This window comes from Muscardinus avellanarius (assembly GCF_963383645.1).
Source record: "Muscardinus avellanarius genome assembly, chromosome: 2".
In the NCBI taxonomy this organism is placed as follows: domain Eukaryota; kingdom Metazoa; phylum Chordata; class Mammalia; order Rodentia; family Gliridae; genus Muscardinus; species Muscardinus avellanarius.
In genome coordinates this window covers 261,028-286,969 of record NC_137787.1, presented here as the reverse complement: position 1 = coordinate 286,969, position 25,942 = coordinate 261,028, and the positions used below count along the sequence as shown (strand labels likewise).

General features: G+C 55.5%; 2 protein-coding genes across 2 annotated transcripts in view; both read left to right on the top strand.

The window, feature by feature from the left end:
* Positions 1-1,118: 1,118 nt before the first annotated feature.
* On the top strand, positions 1,119-15,716 carry ING5 (inhibitor of growth family member 5; the record flags this gene model as incomplete). Its single annotated transcript, XM_080689908.1, has 8 exons — positions 1,119-1,155; positions 2,746-2,817; positions 4,796-4,962; positions 6,030-6,141; positions 6,298-6,391; positions 13,175-13,310; positions 13,383-13,444; positions 15,674-15,716. The coding sequence occupies 8 exons, from the start codon at positions 1,119-1,121 to the stop codon at positions 15,714-15,716; spliced, it is 723 nt and encodes a 240-aa protein (XP_080546034.1).
* Positions 15,717-17,192: 1,476 nt separating this feature from the next.
* The window catches only part of D2HGDH (D-2-hydroxyglutarate dehydrogenase), a gene marked incomplete at both ends in the record, with an annotated part of 28,258 nt that continues 19,508 nt past the window's right edge, over positions 17,193-25,942 (top strand). The window contains 4 exons of the mRNA XM_080720052.1: positions 17,193-17,246; positions 18,116-18,169; positions 18,361-18,602; positions 22,400-22,593. Coding sequence (XP_080576178.1) covers positions 17,193-17,246; positions 18,116-18,169; positions 18,361-18,602; positions 22,400-22,593 — 544 coding nt within the window. The remainder of the gene's footprint in view (positions 17,247-18,115; positions 18,170-18,360; positions 18,603-22,399; positions 22,594-25,942) is intronic.

Genomic DNA, 25,942 nt, shown 5'->3' with positions numbered 1-25,942 from the left:
GCCGGGCATGGTGGTGCATGCTTGTAATCCCAGCATTTGGGAGGCTGAGACAGGAGGATCTGGGTTTGTGATCAGCCTCAGCTACTTAGGCCCTCCACAACTCAGTGAGACCCTGTTTCAAAATCAAGAATGAAAAATAGGGCTGCGGGTGTAGCTCGGTGGGGTCCATCTCCAGTACTGGGGGAAAAAAAAAAAAATAAAGCGTGAACTTGCTTTCATTAGGCACTTGCTGGCCCAGGAAGATGCACCCAGCCTTGCACCTGGGAAGGCGTAAGTTCCTGTGTGTTTTGAATTTCCATTAATACAGAACTGGCAAGCACAACAAAGGCTTCTATTTTTCATTATTTAACTGGGACTTAGGGGAGAGTTTAAAAAGGATGAAGATATCTTTTTATTTATTTTATTCTTTTATGGTAGAGGATGGACCCCAGGGGCATTCTACCTTCGAGCTACACCCCCAGCCTATTTTTCATTCCTTATTTTGAAACAGGGCCTCACTGAGTTGCAAAGGGCCTCACTAAGTAGTTGAGGCTGTCTGCGAACCGCGGTCCTCCTTCTCAGCCTCCCGAATGCGGGATGACAAGCGTGCCCACCACGCGCGAGTCTCCTGCTCCTTTTTCTATCTTGAAACAGGGTCTCACTAGGTTGCCGAGTCTCGTAACGTGGCTGAAGCTGTCTTGAACTAGCTTCCTCCTGTCTCAGCTCCCTAGTACTGGGACTACAGGAGTGCGCCACTACACCTGGAGCCGGGGGTCTCGCCCAGCTTCCCAGGAAGGCCTTGAACCGGGGTCCTCGGGCCTCTGCCCGGCAAGTCGCTGGGATCACAGGCGCGCCCGCGTCCCGCCTCTTCGCAGGCCTTTCCGCGCTCCCTTCGGCAAGCTTCCGCGCGTCCCGGCGGATCGCACCGGGGGACCGCAGCCTGCGGCGGCTCCGAAGGCCCAGACCCCGCGCCATGCGGCCGCGCCCCGAGCCGCAGTGCGGCCCCGCCCCCGGCCGGCGCGCGTCACCGGGCCCCGCCCCCGCCGCGGGCCAATGGGCGCGCGCGGCTCATGAATAGTGAGCGCGCCGCCGCCGCCGCCCCGCCGCCGCGCAGAGCCCGAGCGCGGCCGCGGACGAAGATGGCGACCGCCATGTACCTGGAGCACTACCTGGACAGTAAGCGCCGCGCCCCCGCCCGCCGCACCGCGCGGCCCCCACAGGGGCTCTGGGGCGGCGGCGGGGGCGGCGGGGCCCGCGGGGGCGGGCGGGGGCGGCGGGCCGGGAGGGGCGGGCGCGGGGTCCCGCTCCGCCGCGCCAATTCCAGGTGCGTCACGGCGGGGCGGGGCTAGCGGGCGGCCCCGCCCCCGCAGGTGCGCGGCTGCGCATGCGCCCTAACGGGCCGCACACCTGTGCGCGCCGGCCTCGGGCCCGCCCGGGCCGCTGGGCGCCGGGTCGGGGGCGCGCGCTCGGCTGCCTGCCCAGGCGCCGGCAGCGTGTTCGGTAGGCGAGGCTGTCGCGGGAGGAAGGCCTTGACCGGCCACCGGTGACAGTAGACCGGCCCTGCGAACGCCGGGAGGCGATGACTTCCCGCACTCCGCAGAGGAGGCATCGAAGCCCCTCGCGGGGATGCGGGGTCCAGCCCTTTCCGGGGTCGCCATTTCTGCCCTTTGGTGCTGCTGGGCCGGGGATGCGGAGGCCTTGCTATCCTAGTGCCCACCAGCCGGTTTAAAGTGAACTTTGCCAGTACTGGCAGTGCCAAGGCAGTGTGGTGGCTGCCGCCTGAGTGCCTGACATTTGCCAGTCAGGTGTTTTAAAGGTTCACAGATTGGGCCGCGCGTGGTGGGCACGCTTGTCATCCCAGCATTCGGGAGGCTGAGGCATGGGGATCGCGGTTCGCGGACAGCCTCAGCTACTTAGTGAGGCCCTTTGCAACTCAGTGAGACCCGGTTTCAAAATAAAGAATAAAAAATAGGGCAAGGGGTATAGTTCAGAGGTCGAATGCCCCTGGATTCCATCCCTGGACCCTTAAAAAAAGTTCGATAGATCGAGTTGAGGATGAACTGTAGACCAGGAGAGACACTTCCTCTGCAGAGCAGAGCAGAGGGGTCCAGAGGGTGTGGGTATCCAGAGGCTGTGTCTGGGCAGCGGGGGAGCCACGCAGCAGCAGATTGGTAGGATCAGATTGGGCGTTACTGTCTTGGCAGCTGTGACAAAGCCCGCGGAGGGAGCCATCTGTGGACCTGGGCCTGGGCTGGGGTCTAGTGCAGGGAGGCAATCCAGAGCTCTCGCTGTTCCACAAGACCACCACCAGCCACAGAGGACCTGGGTCACGCGGGGTGCCCCATGTGGACGGTGGCTGCTGTGCTGGGCAGCATAGATAGGGCGTGTCCTTCTGGCCTCAGTGCTGTGGGCTGGAGACACAGTGGAGGAAGTCAGGCGGGACCCAGGGCTCTGGCTTGAGCCCTGGGGGATGCAGTTTACTGAGAGGAATGACCTGGGGGTGTGGGGCGTCTTGGAGGGGTCACAGCTGTCGCCCTGCCTCTGCTGGCTGGCCCACTGGCCATCATTTCCTCTAACTTCTCCAACGTGAAGCAGTTCTGAAGCCTGCCAGCCTGCTCGATGCACAATCTGGTACCTGCTTCTTTTAAGGTCCTCATCCCTGTTACCTAAGTAGAAATAGAAGGCAGAGTGGGCTAACTGTTGTAGACCAGGTGGGAGGCCCTGGAGGCAGGTTCTGTCCTCCTGAGAGGTCTGTGTCCATTTCAGGCATCGAGAACCTTCCCTGTGAACTTCAAAGGAACTTCCAGCTGATGCGAGAGCTGGACCAGAGGACGGAAGGTGGGTTCAGCGGAGCAAGGCTCTGACCACAGGGCCAGCCACTTCCACGGCCAGGGAGAGGGAGCAGTAGAGGGCCCAGAGGGACCTGGGCGGCTGGGTCACATAGGGTCTTGGAGAAAGCAGTGGTGCTTTTAAACTCAGGTGCAGTTTCTTGGATTCTTATACATCTTTATGTCTCACCTGGTTTTTAAATTTTTTATTTTTAAGAACGGGTTCTTGGACATCCTTAGTTACTTAGGCCCTCTGCAACTTAATGAAACCTTGTTTCAAAATAAAGAATAAAAAAATAGGGCTGGGTATGTAGCTCAGAGGTAGAATGTCCCTGGGTTCCACCCTCAGTCCCGAAAAAATAAAAATAATAATTTTCTAGTTCCAAACTGTATGTGAAAGTTGAGTGTCCCTTTTCCAAAATGCTTAGGACCAGAAGTGTTTGGGATTTCTGAGGTTTCCCGGTTTTTGAGTATTTGCATATATGTAATGAGCCATCTTGGAGATGGGACCCAAGTATAAACACAAAGTTAACTTATGTTTCCATGTACACCTGGCGTACACGGCCTAGAGGTGATTTTGTGCAGGTCTTGTGCAGGAAGCGAAGCCTGTGCGGGAGTGCTTGGTGTGCCTCTGTCACCTGAGGGCAGGTCTTCCACTCCTGGCTCTACGTCTGCTAAGAAGTTTCAGACTGGATGGAGCGTCTGGGGATGGAACCCAGGGGCATTCGACCTCCGAGCTACACCCCCTGCCCCATTTTTTCTTTATTTTGAAACCGGGTCTCACTGGGTTGCAGAGGGCCTCACTAAGTAGCTGAGACTGTCCGAGAACTGCAGTCCTCCGGTCTCAGCCTCCCGAATGCTGGGATTACAAGCGTGCGCCACCACGCCCGGCAGTGAGGACCTTTGCAACTCAGTGAGACCCTGTTTCAAAATAAAGAACCAAAAAATAGGGCTGAGGGTGTAGCCTGGAGGTAGAATGCCCCTGGGTTCCATCCCCCCCCCCCCAGAACCAAAAAAAAAAAAAAAAAAAAAAGAAAGTTTTTAACTTGCTGAGGCTGGCCTTGAACCTGGGATCCTCCTGTCTCAGCCTCCCAAGTACTGGATGATAAAGAAGCATGTGCCACCACTCCCAGCTTTAACTCTGTTTTTCTTTTTCTTTTTCGGTTCTGGGGATAGAACCCAGGGGCATCCTACCTGTGAGCGACACTCCAGCCCTATTTTTTATTCTTTCTTTCTTTCCTTCTTTCTTTCTTTTTCTTTTTATTTTTTATTTTTATTTTTTATTTGGTGGTACTGGGGTTCTTGGAAGCCCTTCTACCTCCGGGCTACACTCCCAGACCTATTTTTACATTTTTATTTGGAAACAGGGTCTCCTAAGCCAGCGCGCACCGTTTATTTGGAAACAGGGTCTCCTAAGCCAGCGCGCACCGCTGGCTTCGAACCTGAGCGATCCTCCTGTCTCTGCCTCCCAAGCGCGGGGATTACAAGCGCGCCCACCACGCCCGGCCTTATTCTTTATTTTGAAACAAGGTCTCACTGAGTTGCAGAGGGCCTCACTAAGTAGCTGAGGCTGGCCTTGAACCGCGATCCTCCTGTGTCAGCCTCCCAAATGTGGGGTTACAAGCATGTGCGCCACCACGTTTGGCCTGTCCTTTGTGGCTCCTTTTTATTTCCAGTCAGTTCCAGGCTTTATTCAGTTGCGTTAAGCAGTGACATCTTGCCTCTGCTCTGCAGTCCCCCGTGTCTTGGTGCCTAGCTGCGCTGCTCTCTTCGGGTATATAGCTACAAGCAGTGCACCCTGTCTTGGTCAAGGTGAGGGTCTGGATGGTGCATGAGAGAGGGCGCCATGCCCGCAGGAGCACGTCTCGCAGGCTGTGCCTGTGCGCTCCCAGGCAGGGCCTGGCTAGTGTGGGGCGCCCTGTGTCGGCCCTGGCTGTGGGCAGGCTGCTGCCGTGCAGAGGGCAGCCTCTCCCCTGTCTCTCTATTAGATAAGAAAGCAGAGATTGACGTCCTGGCCGCAGAGTACATCTCCACAGTGAAGGCGCTGTCTCCGGCCCAGCGTGTGGAGCACTTGAAGAAGATCCAGGGTGCCTACAGCAAGTGCAAGGAGTACAGCGACGATAAGGTGCAGCTGGCCATGCAGACCTACGAGATGGTGAGCCGGCTCGCGGGCTGCGCGGCAGCGGCCTCGCTGCAGGGCCCCGGGGCGGATGCACGGCCCCACTGCAGGGCCCCCGGGCGGATGCACGGCCTCGCTGCTGCAGGGCCCCGGGGCGGAGGCGGATGCACGGCCTCGCTGCTGCAGGGCCCCCGGGCGGATGCATGGCCTCGCTGCTGCAGGGCCCGGGGCGGATGCACGGCCTCGCTGCTGCAGGGCCGGGGCGGAGGCGGATGCACGGCCTCGCTGCTGCAGGGCCCGGGGCGGATGCACGGCCTCGCTGCTGCAGGGCCGGGGCGGAGGCGGATGCACGGCTGCTGCAGGGCCCGGGGCGGAGGCGGATGCACGCTGCAGGCCCCGGGGCTCGTTCTCCAGGCTGGTCGGGGTCATTGTCTTTTGTCCCCACTCTCCTAGGCATCTCGCTCAGGCTTGGTGCATGCTGGGCCAGTGCTGAGCCCGCACCATTGCACTGGTTCTGTGCCTAAGGCAGTGATTCCCTCTCCTCGCTCCCTTCCTTCTCACATTCTTTGGGTCTTTGGATTAGGACTCACTGTCAGTGTCCCCAGTGCTGATTGTGCTGCATGTCAGGGTGTGTGTCACACTGCCGAGCACATGCAGTTGGGGGCGGTGGCAGCTCTTACCTCAGCGCCGGAGCTGGGCCTGCCCAGCACAGCTTTGTTAATTGGAAGCTCAGGAAAGGAACAAGAAATCACCTCCTGAGCCAGGCCTGGTGGCGCACTCCTGTAACCCCAGTGCTTGGGAAGCTGAGACAGGAGGTTCGCAGGTTCGTGGCCAGCCTCAGCTACTTTGTGCGGCCCTCAGCCACTTGGTGAGACCCTGTTTCAAAATAAAAAAATACAATAGGTTTGGGGATGTAGCTTGGAGGTAGAAAGCCCCTGGGTTCTAGTTCGTTCTCTCTCTCTCTCTCTCTCTCTCTCTCTCTCTCTCTCTCTCACACACACACACACACACACACACACACACACACACACACTCACACACTCGCTCGCCTCCAGGGACTCCTTAGTGTCACTCTGAAGTCAGACCTTCATGTCCTTTTGCAGGTGGATAAGCACATCCGAAGGCTTGATGCTGACCTGGCCCGCTTCGAAGCGGACCTGAAGGACAAGATGGACGGCAGTGACTTTGAAAGCACCGGAGGACGAGGGTTGAAAAGCAAGTCCACTCATGATCTTCTTGTTTTATTACTGTTAACTCTGAGATTTTGAGGAATTTTGTCTAATAAGTGTTTTAGGAACTTGATGATAAACTGAATCTTGTTCCTGTTTTAGTAGATTCTATAAGAACAATTGGATCTGTATTGCTTTTCAGAAGGTCGGAGTCAGAAAGAAAAGCGAGGCTCCCGGGGCCGAGGCCGGAGGGCCTCAGAAGACGACACTCCAAAGAAGAAGAAGTACAAAGGCGGGTAAGGACTCTGCGCCCGGGCAGTGTTGGTGCGAGCACCCTGCAGCCGCCGGGAGGCTCCGGACTCATTGTGTCCTTGGTGACTGAGTGCCGAGCACTCCCGAAGGCGCCCCCCAGCGCTCACAGCACTGCGCCTGGCCAGGTGTTACACAGTGCATCGGCACACATTACCTCTTGAGTTGTGTGGCTGCAGTTACGACGCGTGCACACCATTTGTCTTGAAGCTTTTCGAGGTACTTTAGTTAACAGTTTCCCACTGGCCCCTCCCCAGCAGCACACTGTGGCACTGCATCAGTGCAGTGACATTCAGACTAAAGAGAACAGCAGACACCAGAAGGCCTCTGTGGAATCACTGCAGGGGAGGGGGGAAGAGATCTTCACAAAGGGAGAAGTCCACCAGCTGTGCACACCTGTAATCCAGTCCTTAGGAGGCTGAGACAGGAGGGCCACAGGTTCAAGGGCAGTCTCAGCAAGTAGACTCTTACCCACCTAGAGAGACCCTGTTTCCAAATAAGAAATACTATTGGGCTGGGGGTGTAGCTTGAAGGTAGATTGCCTCTGGGTTCAAATTTGGGTGTGGTGATGCTTATAATCCCAGTATTTGTGAGGCTGAGATAGAAGGATTACAGGTTTGAGGCCAGCCTCAGCAACATAGCAGATCCTGTGTCAAAGTAAAAAAAAAGCGGGGTATGATGGCACATGTCTATAATCCTAGTACTTGGAGGCTGAGATAACAGGATCATAGGTTCAAGGCCAGCCTTAGCAGCTCTGCCTTTTCATTGTGGCATTGGGAGGCTCATGTATCTGTTTGTTTTTACAGCCCAGGGGTCTTTATTATTATTATTTTGTTGTGGTACTGGAGATGGAACCCAGGGGCATTCTACCTCTGAGTGACACCCCCAGCCCTATTTTTTATTCTTCATTTTGAAGCAGGGTCTCACTGAGTTGCAAAGGGCTTCACTAAGTAGCTGAAGCTGTCCGCGAACCATGATCCTCCTGTCTCAGCCTCTCTAATGCTGGGATTACAAGTGTGGGCCACCACGCCCAGCTCCCCAGGCATCTCTAATTAGTGTATTTTCGAACCTATCAAGCCATGCATTTGGAGGGGACAGGTGGCAGTAGCTCAGGCTCCTTCCCATTGGTCCTCACAAAGCACACTTTTCGGGGGGCAGGCGGTACTTCACCAGAGTCCTTCCTCTTTGGCCTCCTCCTCATCATCATTTTTCTCCACCAGCTTCAGGAAGCCGTTGACAGCTCAGCGTGCACTTTCTGTCTTTGGTGATAGTCTTGCCCTGAACTTGCTAGTGACGTTTGTGAAGGCATTCCTGTTTTGTTTTTTTTTTGGGGGGGGGGCGGTGCTGGGGATTGAACCCAGGGGCATTCTACCTCCAAGCACTTTTATTATTATTTTTTATTATTATTTTCATTTTTATTTTGAAACAAGGTCTCACTAGATTGCTAAAGGCCTTACTGAGTTGCTGAGGCTGGTCTGGAACATGTGACCCTCCTTTCTCAGCCTCCCAGGTACTGGAATCGCAGGCTGTGCCACTGCGCCTGACTGAGGTATTCTTTGAACAGTACCTATTTTCTCTTTTTTTTATGGTACCCAGGGGCATTCTACCTCTGAGCTACACCCCCAGATCTGTTTTTTATTCTTTATTTTGAAACAGGGTCTAAGTTGTGGAAGGCCTCACTAAGTAGCTGAGGCTGGCCTTCAACTTTCAATCCTTCTATCTCAGCCACCCAAGTACTGGGATTACAAGTGTGCGCCACCATGCCTAGCTCAACCATTTTTTTTTTTTTTTTTTTTTTGGTGGTACTGGGGTGCAACCCAGAGGCTTTCTACTTCCGGGCTATACTCCCAGACCCATTTTATATTTTATTTGGAAACAGGTTCTCACTAAGTTGCTGAGAGCCTCACTAAGTAGCTGAGGCTGGCTTCGAACCTGTGCGATCCTCCTGTCTCAGCCTCCCAAGCACGGGGATTACAAGCGTGTGCCACCGGTCTCATTGCTTCCTGTTTCGTCTTTCTAAGTAGCTTAGGTGTGCGCCACCAAGCCCTGCACGACTTTTTTTTGTGTGTGTGTGATGTTGAGAATTGAACCAAAGGCGTTCTGCATCTGAGCTATACCCCTAACCCTATTGTACTTTCTATTTGGAAACAGGTCCTTTCTAGGTTGCTGAAAGCCTTGCTGTGTTGCTGAGACTGGCTTCGAACCTATATGCCTCATGTTTCAGCCCCCAACTACTGGTTTCAGGCATATTCCACTATCCCTGATTTTCTTTGCACAACTGGAGATAGAACCCAGGGGTATTCTACCTCCAAGCTACACCCCAGTCCTATTTTTTATTCTTTATTTTGAAACCAGGTCTCGTTGAGTTGCAAAGGACCTCACTAAGTAGCTGAGGCTGTCCACGAACTGTGATCCTCCTGTCTCAGCCTCCCTAATGCTGGGATTACAAGTGTGCACCACCACGCCCGGCTCCAGCGCTATTTTTAAAAATATTTATTTATCAGGCCAGGCATGGTGGCACATGCTTGAAATCCCAGTGCTTGGGAGACTGAGACAGGAGGATTGCACAGATTCAAAGCCAGCTTCAGCTACTTAGTGAGGCTCTCAGCAACTTAATGAGATTCTGTTTCCAAATAAAATATAAATAGGTCTGGGAGTATAGCATGGAGGTAGAAGGCCCCTGGGTTTCATCCTTAGTAACACCAAAAAAAAAAAAAAAAAAAAAGAGAGAGAGAGAGAGAGAGAAAACATTTATTATTAATTAATTAATTTATATTTGTGGTGCTGGGGATTAAACCTGGTGGCATTCTACCTCTAGCCTACAACCCCAGACCGATTTTATTTTTTGTTTTGAAACAGCATCTTGCTATGTTGATGAGAACCTCACTACTTGGTGAAATTATCTTCACACCTGTGATCCTCCTGTCTCAGGATTCCAAGTACTGGGATTACAAGGTGTGCCACCATGCCCAGCATTTTTATTTATTTTTATTTATTTATTTATTTTAGTGGTACTGGGGGTGGAACCTAGGGGCTTTCTACCTCCTGGCTACACTCCCAGACCTAGTTCATATTTTTTATTTGGAAACAGGGTCTCACTAAGTAGCTGAGGCTGGCTTCAAACCTGTGCAATCCTCCTGTCTCAGCCTCCTAAGCGTGGGGATTATAAGCATGCGCCACCATGTCCGGAAGCTTATTTATTTATTTATTTTTTATTTATTTATGGATGGGTCTGGGGATGGAACCCAGAGGCATTTGACCTCCGAGCTACACTTACTGCCCAATTTTCTCTCTCTCTCTCTCTCTCTCTCTCTCTCTCTCTCTCTCTCTCTCTCTCCCTCTCCTCTCCTCTCCTCTCCTCTCCTCTCCTCTCCTCTCCTCTCTCTCTTTTTTTTTTCTTTCTTTCTTTCATGGTACTGGGGTTCCTGTAAGCCCTTGCACCTCCAGGCTACATTCCCAGACCTATTTTATACTTTTTAATTTTTGGAAACAGGGTCTCTTAAGCCAGCGGGGCTGGCTTTGAACCAGCGCAATCCTCCTCCCAAGCTCGGGGATTACCAGCGTGCGCCACCACCCCCGGCCTTTATTCTTTATTTTGAAACAGGGTCTCACTGAGTTGCGAAGGGCCTCACTAAGTAGCTGAGGCTGTCTGCGAACCGCGATCCTCTGGTCTCAGCCTCCCAAATGCTGGGATTACAAGCGTGTGCCACCATGCCTGGCTAGCATTTTTATTTTTGAAACAGGGTCTTGCTGAATTGCTGAGGCTGGCTTCGAATCTGGGCTCCTCCTGTCTCAACCTCCCAAGTACTGGGTTACAAGCGTGCACCACTGCGCCCAGTCTGCATGACTTTAGTTTGTCTGACATTAAATATAAAAGTGGTCTGGAGAGTAGCATCTGTTATTCCCCAGGTATGTCTGTTCTTTCCTGGTTCAGGCAGATGAGCTGTGTCCGGTAGGTGGTATCTTTAGCCAGGCATTCCTTAGACATCCATAGCGGCCTTCCTGGACCCCAGGCAGTACCTCCCCACCCTACAGTGACTGGGAGGCTGCCGTCGGCATGTCGGCTTGTTCCTTTCCATCTGGCCCTGCCCCCGCGCTTCCACCTGGGGGCTGGCTGTCAGAACCGGCCCTGTCTTGCAGACTCGGGGCCGCAGGAACTTGTGCTTGGCCTCCTCCTGTTGCTGCGGGCTCTGGTGGCCCTGGCCTCGGCCGCCATGTGTAGTCCTGGCTTTGTGAGGCCCCAGGGCAGCATGGACACAGACACATGGCATGTTCCTTGACTGGACGTCACTTGTCCTCTCTCCAGTGTCTCCCATGTCTTCAGGGGGATTTTTTTTTTTTTTTTTTTGCGGGTCTGGGGATGGACTCCAGGGGCATTCGACCTCTGAGCTACACCCCCTGCCCTATTTTTTATTCTTTATTTTGAAACAGGGCCTCACTAAGTAGCGGGGGTTATCAGCGAACCACCATCCTCTGGTCTCAGCCTTCAGTATGCTGGGATTACAAGCGTGTACCACCATGCCTGGCCAAGGGTGGTTGACTTTGAGTTTTGCTTTTCTGACTGTGAACAGCACGTGCTGGGTCTCCTACTCTTCCTGCCAGAACAGGAAAGCCATCCCACCGCTTCTGTGCATGCTGGTCTCCGGTGTTGTGAGGAGGCAGGAAGGCAGGCCCAGCCTCTGGTTGGGGCTTCCAGAGGCCGCAAGATCCCATGTCGTGGGTGTCTTTGCTCATATGCAGACTGTCAGCTGTGGATGCTCCCCAGGCAGGAGGCCCGTGCGTCGCTCTCAGCCTGCTCTGGGGACCCTGGGAGGTGGCGCTCGCTGTCCACCTGGCAGCAGTGCTCCTGGGTGGTGCTGAGGGGTCGCACCAAGCTGCTGTGCGGATGGTCCGCTCTTCTCCATGACCCCCAAGCGGTAGTGCTTTAACGGTTCCATTTTACAGGTGTTGAGGCAGGCCAGAGAAGCCAGCTGGAGTGAGGGGTGTGCCCAGACCCAGCCTTTGCAGTGCCAAGAAACTGCTGCAGAGGGCTGGAGGGCATCGCAGGAGACAGCCAGGCCTCAAGCCCTGGGCTCGCAAGGCCATGTGCAGGTTGTTGCGGGAAGGACATGTCCTGAAGAACAGGCTGCCACCTGCCCGGTGCTGGCGCGAAACTCTGCAGTGGCTGCAGCTTGAGAGTCCTGTGCTGGGCTGGGTGCGCTTTGCCTGTGGAGCCCGAGATGATGCGGGCTGGATTTTTACCCCCCAGGCCAGGCCACGAGGCCAGAGGGCATTGCAGACCTCAGGCGGCTCCCTCTGTGGTCCCCACGCTAAGGCTGCCTGCCACCTTGCCTTGCTGTCCTGCTGAGGCAGGCCCTCTGTGTGGGGACGAGGGCAGTTTCTCTTGCAGCCTCTGATCCTGATGAGCAGCAGGAAGCCCTGGGCTCAGCCCACAGCGGCTCCCTGACCTGTCTGTTAAGCAAAGCCCATCAGACCAGTGTTTGAAAGGCTGAAACAGGAGGATTGCAGGTTCAAAGCCAGCCCTAGCAATTTAGTGAGGCTCTCAGCAAATGAGCGTGATCCTATTTCCAAATAAAAGGTAATAAAATAGGGCTGGATGTAGCTCAGAAGTAGAATGCCTCTGGTTTCAATCCCTAGCACCACCACCACCACCACCCCCCCCCCAAAAAAAAGAAAAAACCTGCCATGTCCAGAAGAACCAGAGAGCTGGCTAGCAGCTGCGGACAGCTAGAATTGCCCTGCTGCGGGGGACAGCTGTTGGGTGTCCTTGCCAGGTGGTTTGGAGTCAAGTAGAGAAGACTGCTTCTGTGCTACTGGGGCTATACTGTCTAGACTGCGTGTAGCTGATGGTGAGGTGAGACGTGAACTCCTGAGTTCTTCCCCTGAGCAGGGGGCTGGCTCTGCCACCCTGTAGTGTGTGGCCAAGGAGCCGTGGCGGCAGGTTGGGGGGGGTGTGGGCAGGAGGAGTCTGGCCAGGCTGCTGCCATGGGTGAGAGGAGTGTGGTTGGAGGAAGCTGCTGCTGACAGGTGGGAGGGCTAGGGCTCCCAGGCACAGAGCTGGGGGTGGGTCCCTGGTTTTGGAGATGTATGGTGTGGCTTGGGCGCAGGACACACTGGTCTTTTTGTGGAAGGAGAATGCATTCATTAGGTTCTGGGGGCTTTGAACACCCTGGTCCCGGAGTCGGCCTGGGGTGGGACACAGGCCGACTTCTCAGGTGCCAGCTGTCAGTGGGAATGTGCTTTCCTTGGAAGGTGGCACCAGCTGAGGAGGGGGGTCTGTGGCTGTGCTGTTTCCAGCAGGACTGAGCCTGCAGCGTCCTGTGCCTGAGCAGGAACAGCTGGTTGTGCTGCCAGCCCCGGTGCCTGTCCGCACCTCCCCACAGCCGTGGCGGGCTCGAGGGGCCTCCTGTCTGCTGCTCACTGCTGTTTTTAGGTCTGGAAGTTGGTTTCCGTGCATTGGGTTCTCTTCAGCTAACAGCTGGCCTGTCCCTGTCCCTGATTTCTTACTGTCAGTTCTTGGGAGCGTGTTGCTTGGTCAGGGGTCTTGAGGTTTTATTGACAATGTACCTTTGGTAGCAGTGCTGGACTCGCACCGGTGGCCAGGCAACAAGGAGAGGGAAGCGGTTTGTTAGTGGGAGAGGCTCAGAGCCTGCTGTGGCCGCTCCATGGAGGCACTGTGTCTTCATGGTGCAGGGAGAGGGAACCTGGGGCCAGAGGCAGAAGGGCCGGGCTGCCTGAGGGCCGTCAGCAGTGCCGCCTCCCCTCCGCAGGTCTGAGTTTACCGACACCCTCCTGTCCGTGCATCCCTCGGACGTGCTGGACATGCCCGTGGACCCGAATGAGCCCACCTACTGCCTGTGCCACCAGGTGTCCTACGGGGAGATGATCGGCTGCGACAACCCTGACGTGAGTGCCCTGGGGCCGGGGCGGGTGCCCTTCCCGTGCTGGGGCGTGACCCGTTCTCCCTTTGTCTCGTAGTGTCCGATTGAGTGGTTTCACTTTGCCTGTGTGGACCTCACCACGAAGCCCAAAGGAAAGTGGTTAGTATGGGGTGCCATGGGGTGCGTTTCACTTGCTCTGCTGGGAGCCGGGCCGGCTGTGTGCCATGGTGTCTGCAGTCCTGGCTCCCAGAGTGGGGCCAAGCCCACAGAGGAACATCCGCCACCCAGTTCATGCAGGACAGTTGCTAGGTTGGTGTTTACACTGCCACCCTGAAGAACAGCCATCCTGGCCCTTGAGTGAGGCAGGGGTGGTTCTGGATAGTGAGGGTGCGAGCTCTGTCCTCAGGGGAGTCCTGAGAGCTGGTGTGAAGCGGGAGTGTGGTGCCTGGACTCTAGGGGCTGTGTCCACCAAGAAGGGTGCAGGGGGTGCACCCTCTCACCTCCATCCTGTGCTCAGGCAGCAGGATGTTTCTAAGATTTTATTTAAATAAAAACTTGGAAGCCAGGTATGGTGGCGCAAGCCTGTAATTCCAGTACTTGGGAGGTTCAAGGACAGCCCCAGCAAGTAGTGAGACTCTCATCATCCCAGTGAGACTCTGTTTCAAAATAAAAATAAAATAGGGTTGGGGTTATAGTTCAGAGGTAGAACAGCTCTGGGTTCAGTCTCCCAGCATTCGGGAGGTGGAGACCAGAGGAGCGCGATTCACAGACAGCCTCAGCTACTTAGGCCCTCCACAACTCATGAGACCCTGTTTCAAAAAATAAAAAAGACTTGCCGGGCGTGATGGCGCACACTTGTAATCTCCGTGCTTGGGAGGCTGAGACAGGAGGATCACATGGGTTCAAAGCCAGCCTCAGCTACTTAGTGAGGCTCTCAGTAACTTAGTGAGACCCTGTTTCTAAATAAAGTATAAAATAGGTCTGGGAGTATAGCCCGGAGGTAGAAAGCCTCTGGGTTCCATCCCAGTGCCACCAAAATAAAAATAAAAAAATTAAAATAAAATAAATAAAAATAAAAAAGACTGAAAAATAGGACCGGAGGTGTAGCTCAGAGGTAGAATGCCCCTGGGTTCCACCCCCAGTGCTGGGAAAAAAAAACTAAAAACTTGGTTTTGTTGATGTGCAAAAAGTGGATGTGTGTTCTTAAAACGAAGTCATGGAAGTGCTGCCTTCCTCCCTTGGCACACTGGGCTGTCTGCTGGGCATGGTGGTGCACGATTGTAATCCTCGTGCTTGGGAGGTGGAGACAGGAGGATCGCGCAGGTTCGAAGCCAGCCGCGCGCGCGCTGGCTTAGGAGACCCTGTTTCCAAAAATATAAAATAAAAATAGGTCTGGGAGTGTAGCCCGGAGGTAGAAGGGCTTCCAGGAACCCCAGTACCACCAAAAAAAAAAAAAAAAAACTCCCATGGAGCAGCCCGGGGGCGTGAGAGCCGCTAGCCCCCAGTCTCGTTCAGTGCCCGGGGAGAGGGTTTGCGGCTTCCCCTCACCAACATCCTTGTGTCGATGCTGCAAGCCTGTGGGCTGGGTGGCACCTTGTGCTGGGGATGGCCAGTCCCACTCACGGGCGTGGTGGGCAGGCCTCAGGAGGGCGTGGCACAGAGATGCTGGTGGTCCCCTATGGGAGGGCAGGGCATGGGATGGCGGAGCTGAGCTGAGTCTGATTTGGCTGTGGTGAGCTTGCACTGTGCAGGACTTCAGGCCAGAGAGTCTAGGAAGAGGGTGGGGCTGCTGCTGCCTTCCTCAGAGCCGTGGGCCAGGAGCCGCCCTGTGTGGGTGCCAGGCCAAGTGTCAGGCCAGGGCTGGCACATGGTAGCAGGTAAGATGTGCCACTTCTGCTCTGCTCAGTGTGCCTTGAGGCCTCTGGCGGCTGCAGTGTGTCCAGGCCAATTGCTGGGCTTGCTTACTGGCGCTTGGAGCCTCTTAGAGCAAACGGCCCTGGGGGAGCTCTGGTCCATAGGCTGCGGGAGCTGCCTCCTGCAGGGTGAGCCTTCAGGAATGTCCCTTGTGTCCAGCAGTGTCTAAGAACGCCATGTCTGAGGCTCTGGTACTTACTTGGCCCAGAGCACCAGGGGCCTGGGCTCCGTTGCCCAGGAGTCTGCTCTCTTTCCAGCCTTCTAGCCCAACTCTGCACCCAGTGCCCCTGTAAGTGACCAGGGACAAACGGCCAGCGTGACCACTTGACCACGAGGCTGCCACTGATGAGGACCCGAGCCAGGCGGGCCAGGGCGACTTGCATGGCCGCTCTTGGAGAGGGGCGGCGGGCCGTACATGGCCCTGGGAGGGCAGCACGGCAAGTGTGCGGAGGGCCGACTGCCTTCTCCTCGCAGGTTCTGCCCGCGGTGTGTTCAGGACAAGAGGAAGAAGAAGTAAGGAGGAGCTGAACCCCCAGACAGGAGAGCAAGCTCATGTGTTCCTCATGTTGCAATATTTCCTTTCATTTTAAAGCTACCTTATTTTGACTGATATTTAATAACTCAATGGCCAGTTGTGACTCTGGATAATTCCTAAAACAAATAAGAAACCACTGTGCCGTTTGCACAGAGGAGCAATCTCACAGGGCCTCGCCACCGTGACTTCATACAGACGCCCGGCCCGGGCATGGGGTCCCTGGCACTGGGTGCACAGTGCCCCTCCTTGCCCCTAGCCAGCCCAGGGCCCCGGTGGATGTTTGTGAACGCATGTGCTGCCAGGCAGAGTGTGTGTGACCTGGGGCAATGCCACCACCTTGTGACCAGAGTCCTGCGGGTCTCCAGGACTGCGCATGGCACCCACAAGCACACTGACTCCGGAGCCCAGTGCTGCCAGGGGCCTCCGTCTGTCCCTGGTGGCCGGGCTGGGTCTCTTCCTGGAGGAGGTGGCCCCCACCCCAGTGCACTGCCTTTTCAGTTGGACTCCGGTCCCCCCGGGGTTCCCTCTGGAGGAAACGACTCTCCGCTGGCCTCAGGCTGTCAGTTTCCACAACCAGCACTGCCACGAGGTGGCCTGGTGGCCGGCTGAGGTCCTGTTCTTGGGGAACTCCTGATGTTTTTACTGTGAAGATGAAATTATTGTAATAGCATGAAGATTGTGGGTCTTTGTCTATGAAGTGAGTCCGTCTACTGAAAGCTGACGTTAGAGCCCTGTGTTCACTGCACCCCACAACCAGCAGCGTGTGTCCAAGGGACTGCAGTCTTATGACATGACCTGTGATTTTGTTGTGCCCAGTAGCAGTTCAAGAATGAAGCCAGGAAACTGGAACGCACTGTTTCATCAGATTCACCAAACCAACATCAAGCTGTCCTTTTGGTAACAGTTGGGAGATGCACACATGTCAGCCTGACGAGATGGTGCTTGTGCAGGACTTAGGTGTGGCTTCTGAGAGCCCCTGCGCCTCGCAGAGCCAAACACACACTTGGGCAGCAGCTCCCAGGATCCCGGGCCTGTGCTTCTGGGCCTGACAGGTGAGAGGACAGTCCACTCAAGGGCCTGATTTTCTCCACGAAGATGATTGTTGGAGGGATGTACTTGTTTCCTCTTGACAGCTGTGTTTATAATATATTCTCCTCCCATTTTTTGTTCTTTTTGTTTTCTGTGTTGGAATGGAAACCAGGGCCTTGAGCACAGGTGCGTGCTCCTCTGCTGAGCTGCCCCGCCCTTCCCACCTGTTTTCTGATGTTGAGAGGGACGAGTGGAGAGGAGTTTGTGCAGCTCTGCGTCCTGGACGCTGTGCTTGTCCTGTGGTGTCCATGGTGAGAACGAGGGCCTCCAGGACATGTGGTAGGAAGGCGTCCAGCTCTGAACCTGTGCAGGGTGCTCCTGGACAGTCATGTTCAGGGGCCAGCAAGGGGAGTGGGCTTGCTTGTGCCCATGCGTGAGTTAGTTGGTGTGAGCTGGCCCTTCTGGGTGCCAGATGCCAGGCAGGTGAGGCTGGATGGTTGGCAGCTGCCATAGCTGTCCCTGTTGAGCCCCTGGTGGCCCCCAGACCAAAAGGTGCTACCAACACACGGCGCCTTCCTGCGGCTCAGAAAGAAGAGTGCCAGGGCAGTTTGGGGAGGCCCGTGTGGTCTCAGCCATAGCCATGAGGCTAGAGATTCAGTTTTATTTCATAACTTAGGTTTTTGTTGACACGGGTGTTTAAAGAGTAGAGAATACATTGTGAAAAAATTTTATTCACTTTTCGTGTGTGTGTGTGTGTGTGTGTGTGTGTGTGTGTGTGTGTGTGTATGTGTGGTGCTGGGATCAAGCCTCTGGCGGCTGCTTTTGCCTTTTTTGCAAGCATGGGAGTTTGCAAGCAGACCCTGCATACTGATGCCCGCAGCAGGATGGCTCCTGGGAAGCGATGGGGGCTGGCTCCCGGGGCAAGTGGCACGGGCTCCTGTTTCCAGCGGTAGTGCCCTCCTGGCTCCTGTGTGCTGACCCTCTGTTGGTTTTCAACTTTTTGAAAAAAGTTTCTGGGCTTATCTGTTTTTAGTGTTTACTTTTGCCAGTTAAAATTATATCACAAAAATAATAATGCATATAGCTTTGGAAAAACACAGAAAGCACAGGCAGGCTAGGAGGGCTTCCTGGGACGGTGGCTCCTACTAGGACTCCTGTTCCAGCTTACTACTGTGTGCCGGCGCAGGACGCTCGAGAACGGCTGTTTGGCTTGGGTGGCGTGTTGGCTGGACTGCTGCTGGGCCCTCGGGCGGGAGCTTCCAGGTCTGGCCAGCTCGTCCTGGGGTGAGGCACGCAGTCTTGACCACACCTGACCTGACCCCGGAGGCGTCTGCGGAGCCACCCCCTTCTAGACTGAGGTCTGGCTGGACCTGCAGGTCACTCTGACAGCATCACCTGAGCTGAAGGTGCGGTGTGTTGGTGGAGTGGAGTCACCTCCACGCGAGGGAATGCTTCTCTTCATTCCCCTTGTTCTAGTGCTTCCTTACCAGCCGGGAATTTGAGAAATCACTCTAGTTTTCTTATAGGAGAAGGCATGCCACATAAAAGGTGTGAAGCTGGGCCCCAGGATCTGTGAATGTGCCAGTGGTGTTTTTAGCCCCCAGGCCCGTCCCCTGGGCAGGCGCGAGGTATTAGCAGCCCCAGGGCCATGTCTTCCCAGCCTGGGCGGCAGGAGGGCCTGGGGGTGGCTGCCCACCTCAGTCCTGACCATGGGGCCAGGCCGCATTCTTCCTCCCTGACTGTCCCTGGGGCCCAGGGCAGGGACTGCTTTGAGCAATACACCTTCCCCGTGCTGCATGGAGCCGAGGTCCACCCTGTCGCCCTGCCCCTGGGTCCTGGGTGGGTGGGATTCTCATGGTTTGAATAACACGAGGACATTGACCCTGGGCACTGGAGAGTGTAGGTTCTCCTCCGTCTCTAGTGAGCAGGTTGGTCTTCGTGCTGGGAACGTCTAAGCAGTGTTTTCGTGGGCGAGCCTGGAGTCTCCTTGTCATGTACCTCGTGGTGTGCTCACCACGTTCACCCAAATAGTCGATGCAGCTTTAACATGAATGTCACATTTTATTTTCGAGGAATTATTATCTATGTCCCCTTTGTAAAGGAAAGATACTATTGTAAACCTTTTTATTAAAATGTAAAGATGTATATCTGTATTTTTGATCATGTTATAGATTATGGATATATTGTTTAATAAATAAAGTATTTTTTGAACAACCATTTGGAAGTGTCATTTGGGGAGTCAGGTATAGCATCCCTGTATCGTGCTGGAGATGGCCGCCGGGGGACTGGTGTGGGGACTTGGGCGGTGGCCTGGCGAGGACAAGGCCTGGCCCTGGTTGAGAGTTGTAGCATTGGAAGTGGGTTGCCAGGCTCCCAGGATGATGTCTGGGTGCACTGTGGAGCACTGTGCCTTCCCTACAGTGGGAGGCTTGCCTTCCAGCACTGCAGGATGCCCTCAGGAGCCATTCCCACCACAAAACACCCCACCCGGGGCTTAGAGTTTACTTCCCACAGTTGGGAGGACATGCAGGACTGAGGGCCTAGCAGGGTTGGTGTCCGGGAGGGTTCTTCCTCTGGCTGGCACACAGCCACCTTCTCACTGTGTGTTCACAGGATCGACCGGGGGACACTGCTGCTGTCCTAGCAGACCAGGGCTCTAACCATGCCCACCAGTTACCTTTGGTAGGCTGCATCCCCATGTACCGTCATGGGAGGTTGGTTCTTCCTAAGAGTTTTGGGGAGGCCAAGTCTCACACTTTCTTGAGCAGTGTTGAGAGTGTCCTCAGCCTCTCACCTGATGGGCAGTGGCCCAGCAGTGCTCAGACCCCACTGTGATCCCAGCGGGAAGAAGTCTGGTCCTGAGGGACCTGCAGCCACCTGCCTGGTAACTGAGCCCCAGAAGAGGGAAACCCAGCCCTCTGGGCAGCAGGTGACTGAGATCTAAAGTGGCTTTGGATTGCTACCAATCCCAAGGCCCAAGATGCCACTGGCCTGCTGTTCAGTGTCAGGCAGTGTCTAAGAGGTCCCCTGTGTCCTCTGCCCCCTGATGTGTGATTGACATGCTTGGCAACCCTGAAACCCCGCATGGACCTGTGTGGCGAGGACCAGTGTGGTGGAGGGGCCCAGTGGACGCCTCTGACACACTCTCTTCCACCCAGGATGGGACTCCAACAGCGAGATGCATCCTTGGCAGGGAAGGTGCCAGGCTGTGCACTTAGAACTCCCGGCTGTCTGTCTGTGTGGAGGGCAGGCAGGTCTTAGGGAATGTGGTCTGCTGAAGGTCCAGGCTATGCCCCCAGGCACAGCCTCCTCCTGGCACATGGCTCGCAGAGGTGGACTCACCACAGGCTGTCTTCTCGCTGTTTGTGAATCGCAAAGCACCCGCACACCCTCTCTGTTGCAGTCTCAGTATCCACAGGACGTCCTGAGGAGCCAGGGTGGGTGGAGAGCCCTGTGCAAGTGGGTGCCCTGAGCTGCTTCCAGAGCTGCTGGACAGTTCTGCTTGGGGCATGGAGGGCCTAGAGAGGGAGCAAAGGACACTGAGGCAAAGGGGTACCTGCAGGACACAACAGCCACTGTGACCTAAGGTGGAGTGGGGGGGGGGGCTGCAGCTCCCGGAAGCTGGGGCTCCATCAGAGGGCTCAGCTCAGGCCGCTGCAGCTTGGAGGCCGCGCTGGCCTTTGTGGAGAGGGCTGGGCCTGGCCTTGCTCAACTTTCTGCTGCTCTACTGTCACCACCTGCAGGGTGGTGGGCTGGGGCCCAGGGAGCCAGAGACCCCTGGGGAAATGGAGCCCCCTGAGAAGAGGGAGAGGACTCTGGGAGACTCCTGGGAGAAATGGAGCCCCCAGGGAAGATGGAGATGAAGACTCCTGGGGCGGTGAAGACCCTTGGGGGAGATCCCTGGGGGAGATGGAGGCCGAGGAGGGACCACTTAGCAGGACTAAGGAATGGGCATTTACCCTCCAGGGTTAGTTGGGTCGCGCTGTGTGGGGAAAGGGGTCGGGATCTGGCGGTCTGGGGAGCCAGACCGCGGACACTGGTCAGAGCAAAGATCCTAACTGGGCATGGTGGCGTACGCTTGTAATCCCAGCTTTTGGGAGGCTGAGACAAGAGGATCCCAGTTCGCAGACAGCCTCGGCTATTTCGTGAGGCCCTTTGCAACTCGTGAGACCATTTCAAAATAATGAATAAAAAATAGGACTGGGTGTGTGACTCAGAGGTAGAATGCCTCTGGGTTCCAATCCCAGTACTGAAGAAAAAAAAAAAAAAAGGTAGGAATTCTTTGCTCTGAGACCTTGGCCAGGGCGGTCAGGGCGGGACCCGGGATGGGCGGGTGGAATTGGAGCGGGGCGGGGCCAGGCGACGGGGCCAGTGCGCAGGCGCGGCCGCCAGCTCCACCGAGCGGGGCCTTCCGCGATCGCGCCGGCGCAGAAGCGGGTTCGTGCGCGGCGCTGGGGTCGAGCCGCGGGCGGGGACGTCGCGGGTGCGAGCCCAGGCACAGTCTGCAGTCCCGAAGGTCCCGGCGGCGCCTCGTCACGTGATCGCCAGGCCTGCGCACCCGCGCCAGCGACCTGGGGGGCGCTGGGTTTTCCACGGTCTACCAGGCCACAGCGCGGGGTCCCGGGGACCAGCCGGCGGGGCGTGGGATTCTCGGGATGAGCTCGGGGGTCCCTGGTTTACATGTGTTCAGGCCCTCGGGGACCTTTGGGTCGGCGGGGGGCCACAGTCACTGCTCACCCGCCCCTGCTGACTTTCGTCCTGTGGCTAGCCTTGACCTCGGCCCCCAATCCCAGTCCTGGCTCTCCCTGGCCACCTCTCTGGTGAGGGCCTCGGCGCTGGGCCCATTTATAGTCCGTTTAGTCCTCCTCTCCAGGAGAAAGGCCGCAGCATCCCCAGGGTTTGATTAAGGGACACAGAGATAGCCATCTGCACAGTGGAAGCTGCCTTGTGTGCACCCCCCTCACCAACGCCTTGCTGGCCCAGGCACGTGGCTCGGGTTTTCTGAGCCCAGGTGATAGAAGTGTTGTCCTAAAGAGCGCTGTGCTTGGCACTGGGGACCACTGGAGAGACCCCGCATCTGCCTGTGCATTGTGGCAAAACCTGCGGATACTATGAAGCTCATCTTTCCTGCTGTTTTTCAGAGCACAGTTTAATGGTGCCTTTCCTCCCCTTAGTGCTTGAAGTTCTAGTTTTGCCTTGAAGGAGGAGGCTTTTGTAAATGTTGAGCTGTAACACCCAAGAAGGGGTGTGCCAGCCGTGGTGTGTACCCAGCAACTTCTCCAGTGCGCTCTGCAGGGGACCACATGGGCTCAGGATCAGACCTCCCAGCACAGTGCCCCAGGACCCCCTGCAGCCCTGTTCTGGTCACCCCCACCTCCTTGCCCTAGCATGGGCTGCTTGGGTCTCTGGGCCTGGTGCTGGCAGTGGGCTCTACTCCACAGTGCTCCTAGATGGAGGTCCAATCTGTTGTGTTTTACTGCAGGAGCTATGGTACCTCCTCGTGTGCCCAGCTGGGCCGTGCAGCTCCTCCGGGCCTCTCCAGCATGGTGGAAGACAGCCTGTGCTCACAGAACCTCAGTGAGACCCGAGAAGTGTCTGGGTTCCCCTTGGGGAACCTCTGGCCCTCCCGGCAGCAGGGGCTGCTCATCAGTGCCCCCTCGCAGCCCAGAGGTGATGCTGACTCAGGACCGATACACTGTGCAGCGCCTGCCCTTCTCTGTGGTGTCTGAGGAGGACTTGGCTGTCTTTGAATGCATAGTTCCTGGCCAGGTCATCACAGATCCTGAGGAATTGGCGGCGTCCAACGTGGACTGGCTAAGGACAGTCCGAGGTGAGTCAGGACCCTGGGTGGGGTGTGGCCAGGAAGCCAGGACTCACCGCAGGAGTGCCCGCTCCTGCCTTTGGAGGTGAGCTGTGTTGTGGTATGAGACTAAAGCCTGCCCATGTTTACTGGTGGTACGTGACATCTGCCAGTTGAAAGGGAGAGCAGTCCTGGCCGCTCCGAGAGGTACCACGGCCTGCGGGCCGCTCTTCCTAACCCTTTACCAGTGCTTAGGACTGTTGTATCCAAACCACACATGGGCTCAAAGCACTTGTGATCTCTTCTCTCAGTTCTGGGGTCCAGAGCCTGAAACTGCCCGTCGAGGTGACACATACCTGTAATCCTGGTACTTGGGAGGCTGAATAGGATTGCATATTCAAGACCAGCTTCAACAACTTAATGAGATCTTAGCAACCTAGTGAGACCCTGATTCCAAAAAAAAAAAAAAAAAAAAAAAAGGCTTGGGGTATAGCTGGGAGGAAGAATGCCCCTGGGTTCAATTTCCAGTACCAAAAGAAAGAAAGAAAGAAGCCTGAACCCTGGTTGTCAGGAAGGCCGCGCCCCTCCAGAGCTTCCAGGGGACCCTTCCTGCCTTTCCATCTGCTGGCAGCACCTTCCAGCCTCCGCCTCCATCTTCACACAACTTCTGGTCCACCCACCTCTCCTCTGTTTAATAGAGACGCTCGTCACTGGGTTTAGAGCCCACCTAATATGGGACAATCCCATCTCAAGACTCATTCTGTAAAGAGCCTTTTTCTCACTTGAAGGCACTGTCACAGTTTCTGGGGGTCATGGCGGGGCCTTGTCGCCCACCAGGGTAAAATGCAGACCTACTGCTTTGGCCATTCTAGCTCTTCCTCCCACTCCTGCCCCTAGGGCTGTAAGTGCAGCCCAGACCAGACCAGGGCTCCTCTTGGTAACTATCTCATTTTCTCTTTTATTGTGGTACTGAGGATGGAACCCAAGGCATTCTATCTCCGAGTGACACCCCCAGCCCTATTTTTTATTCTTTATTTTGAAACAGTCTCACTCAGTTGCAAGCTGAGGCCTTCCTTAAACCAGGATCCTCCTGTCTCAACCTCCCAAGTGCGGGGATTACAAGCATGCGCCGCCATGCCTGGCTCATTTCTCTTTGAGGCAGTTCAGAGATAGTATTTCCTAGCTCTTCCACAGTTTCAAGCCACCAAGATGTTCTTGCTTTGATAGGGAAGGGTAGTAAACAGTGTAACTATCAGTAAGGAGAGTTGACTCGGTTGGTAGCAGTCTGCAGCAAGACACAGCTAACCTGCGAGCCAGGTACGCAGACACCCAGGTTCTTGGCGAGCCTTCCTCACACACTTTGGGAAGATTTTGTTTTTCAGTACTGGGGATGGAACCCAGCGGCATTCTACCTTTGAGCTACACCCCCAGCCCTATTTTTTTATTCTTTATTTTGAAACAGGATCTCATTGAGTTGCAAAGGGCCTTAGTAACAGAGGCTGTCTGCCAGCCACGATCCTCCTGTCTCATCCTCCCAAATGCGGGGATTACAAGCATGCGCCACCATGCCCAACACCTTAAGAAGATCTTAAGAAATTGTAAGAACCTGAGCGAGGTTCCAGACTGAATGCTGTGGAAGCACAGTGTGTGCTGAGACAGTGCCCGGAGCGGTGTCCTTCTTGGAAGACTCTGCAGGGACAGTCTGCCTGGCTGCAGGGCTGCCCCTCTGCCTGCCTGGGAGACGGCCTCTTACACATCCTGCCACCTCGAGGCTGCCTCCAGGGAGGCAGCACGGGTCACCTCTGCGTCCTCAGCCACAGTGAGGTGGCTGTGCAGGTAGCTTGCCAGGTTGTGGTTGAAGTATATCTGTAGGTGGCTTTCTTTTGGAGGGAAAGCTTGCCCTAACTTCTAGCCATTAAAAAAAAAATGAGCTGGGCGTGGTGGTCTGCACTTGTAATCCTAGCTCGGAGGTAGAATGCCCCGGGGTTCCATCTCCAGTACCCCAAAAAATTATTTTATTTGCATATAAAACTATTACTAAACATGTTTGTTTAAAAACTTGACCATTGCCGGGCGTGGTGGCACACGTTTATAATCCCAGTGCTCGGGAGCTGAGACAGGAGGATCGCATGGGTTCGAAGCCAGCCTCAGCTACTTAGTGAGGCTCTCAGCAACTTAGTGAGACCCTGTTTCCAAATAAAAAAATATTTAAAAAAAAGGTCTGGGAGTATAGTACGGAGGTAGAAAGCCTCTGGGTTCCATCCCCAGTACCACACACAAAAATAATAATAATAAAAATAAAAAATAAAAACTTGACCATTTGCTTATTAGTGAATCTGCAGATTTTTTTTTTTTTTTTGGCAGTACTTGGGTTGGAACCTATGGGAATTCTACCTCCCAGCGACATCCTCAGCCCTATTTTTTATTCTTTATTTTGAAACCGGGTCTCACTGAGTTGCAAAGGGCATTACTAAGTAGCTGGGGCTGTCCGCAAACTGCGATCCTCCTGTCTCAGCCTCCCCAATACTGGGATTACAAGGGTGCCCACCACACCTGACTGCAGATCTTTAGTGAGAAACCCACCCTGCTTTTGGAAGGGGACCCTACACTGTGAAGACACACACTGGGCTCACAGGACACTAACCTGGGACAGCGTCTGGAGCTAGGGCAGATTGTAGACGCCATGGCTGAGTGTCTAGCAGAGGTTGAGCCTCCAGAGTGAGCCTGCGGAAGTGTCTGGAAGGGCAGTCTGGGAGTGGGACTGATCAGCGCAAAGTCAGGAGCCAGGACCAGGGCAGCTGGAGTGCAGAGGGGGCTGGCTGGCGAGGTCTCCAGGCCATCCAAGCCCTGGCCTCTCCTCTGAGCTGGTGGGACGCTGCGGGGAGGTCAGAGTGGAGCGGGACCCAGATGGGGACCGTGTGGGAAATCTGCGGCTTCCGGAGAAGAGAGCGGGAGGTCAGAGCGTAGTGGGGGTGGAGGCGTGAGGTGTGGTCAGGTTCCAGGGTGTCTGGAAGAGGTGGCGGTCTGGGCAGGGTGCAGGTCAGTGCAGCCAGGGCAGGGAGCTGCTGTGGGGTGGGGCAGGGTGCAGGTCTATCATGTTTGGTTCTCAAGTGTCCCTGCAGGCCCCGGGGGAGGGTCCATCCCCAGCACAGCCGTGCTCAGAAGCTGTGGGGCACCAGGCTCTGACCTTGTTAGCGATTCTGAGGAAGTCATGACTTGGTGGCCTGTGGGGAGGTATGGAGCTGTAGGCAGGCGGGCGCGGTGTGCCTGGAAGTCATGATTTGGTGGCCTGTGGGGAGGTATGGAGCTGTAGGCAGGCGGGCGCGGGGGGCCTGGAAGGGTTGCTTGCGCTCTCTCTGCTCCCTGGCTGCCAGGAGCT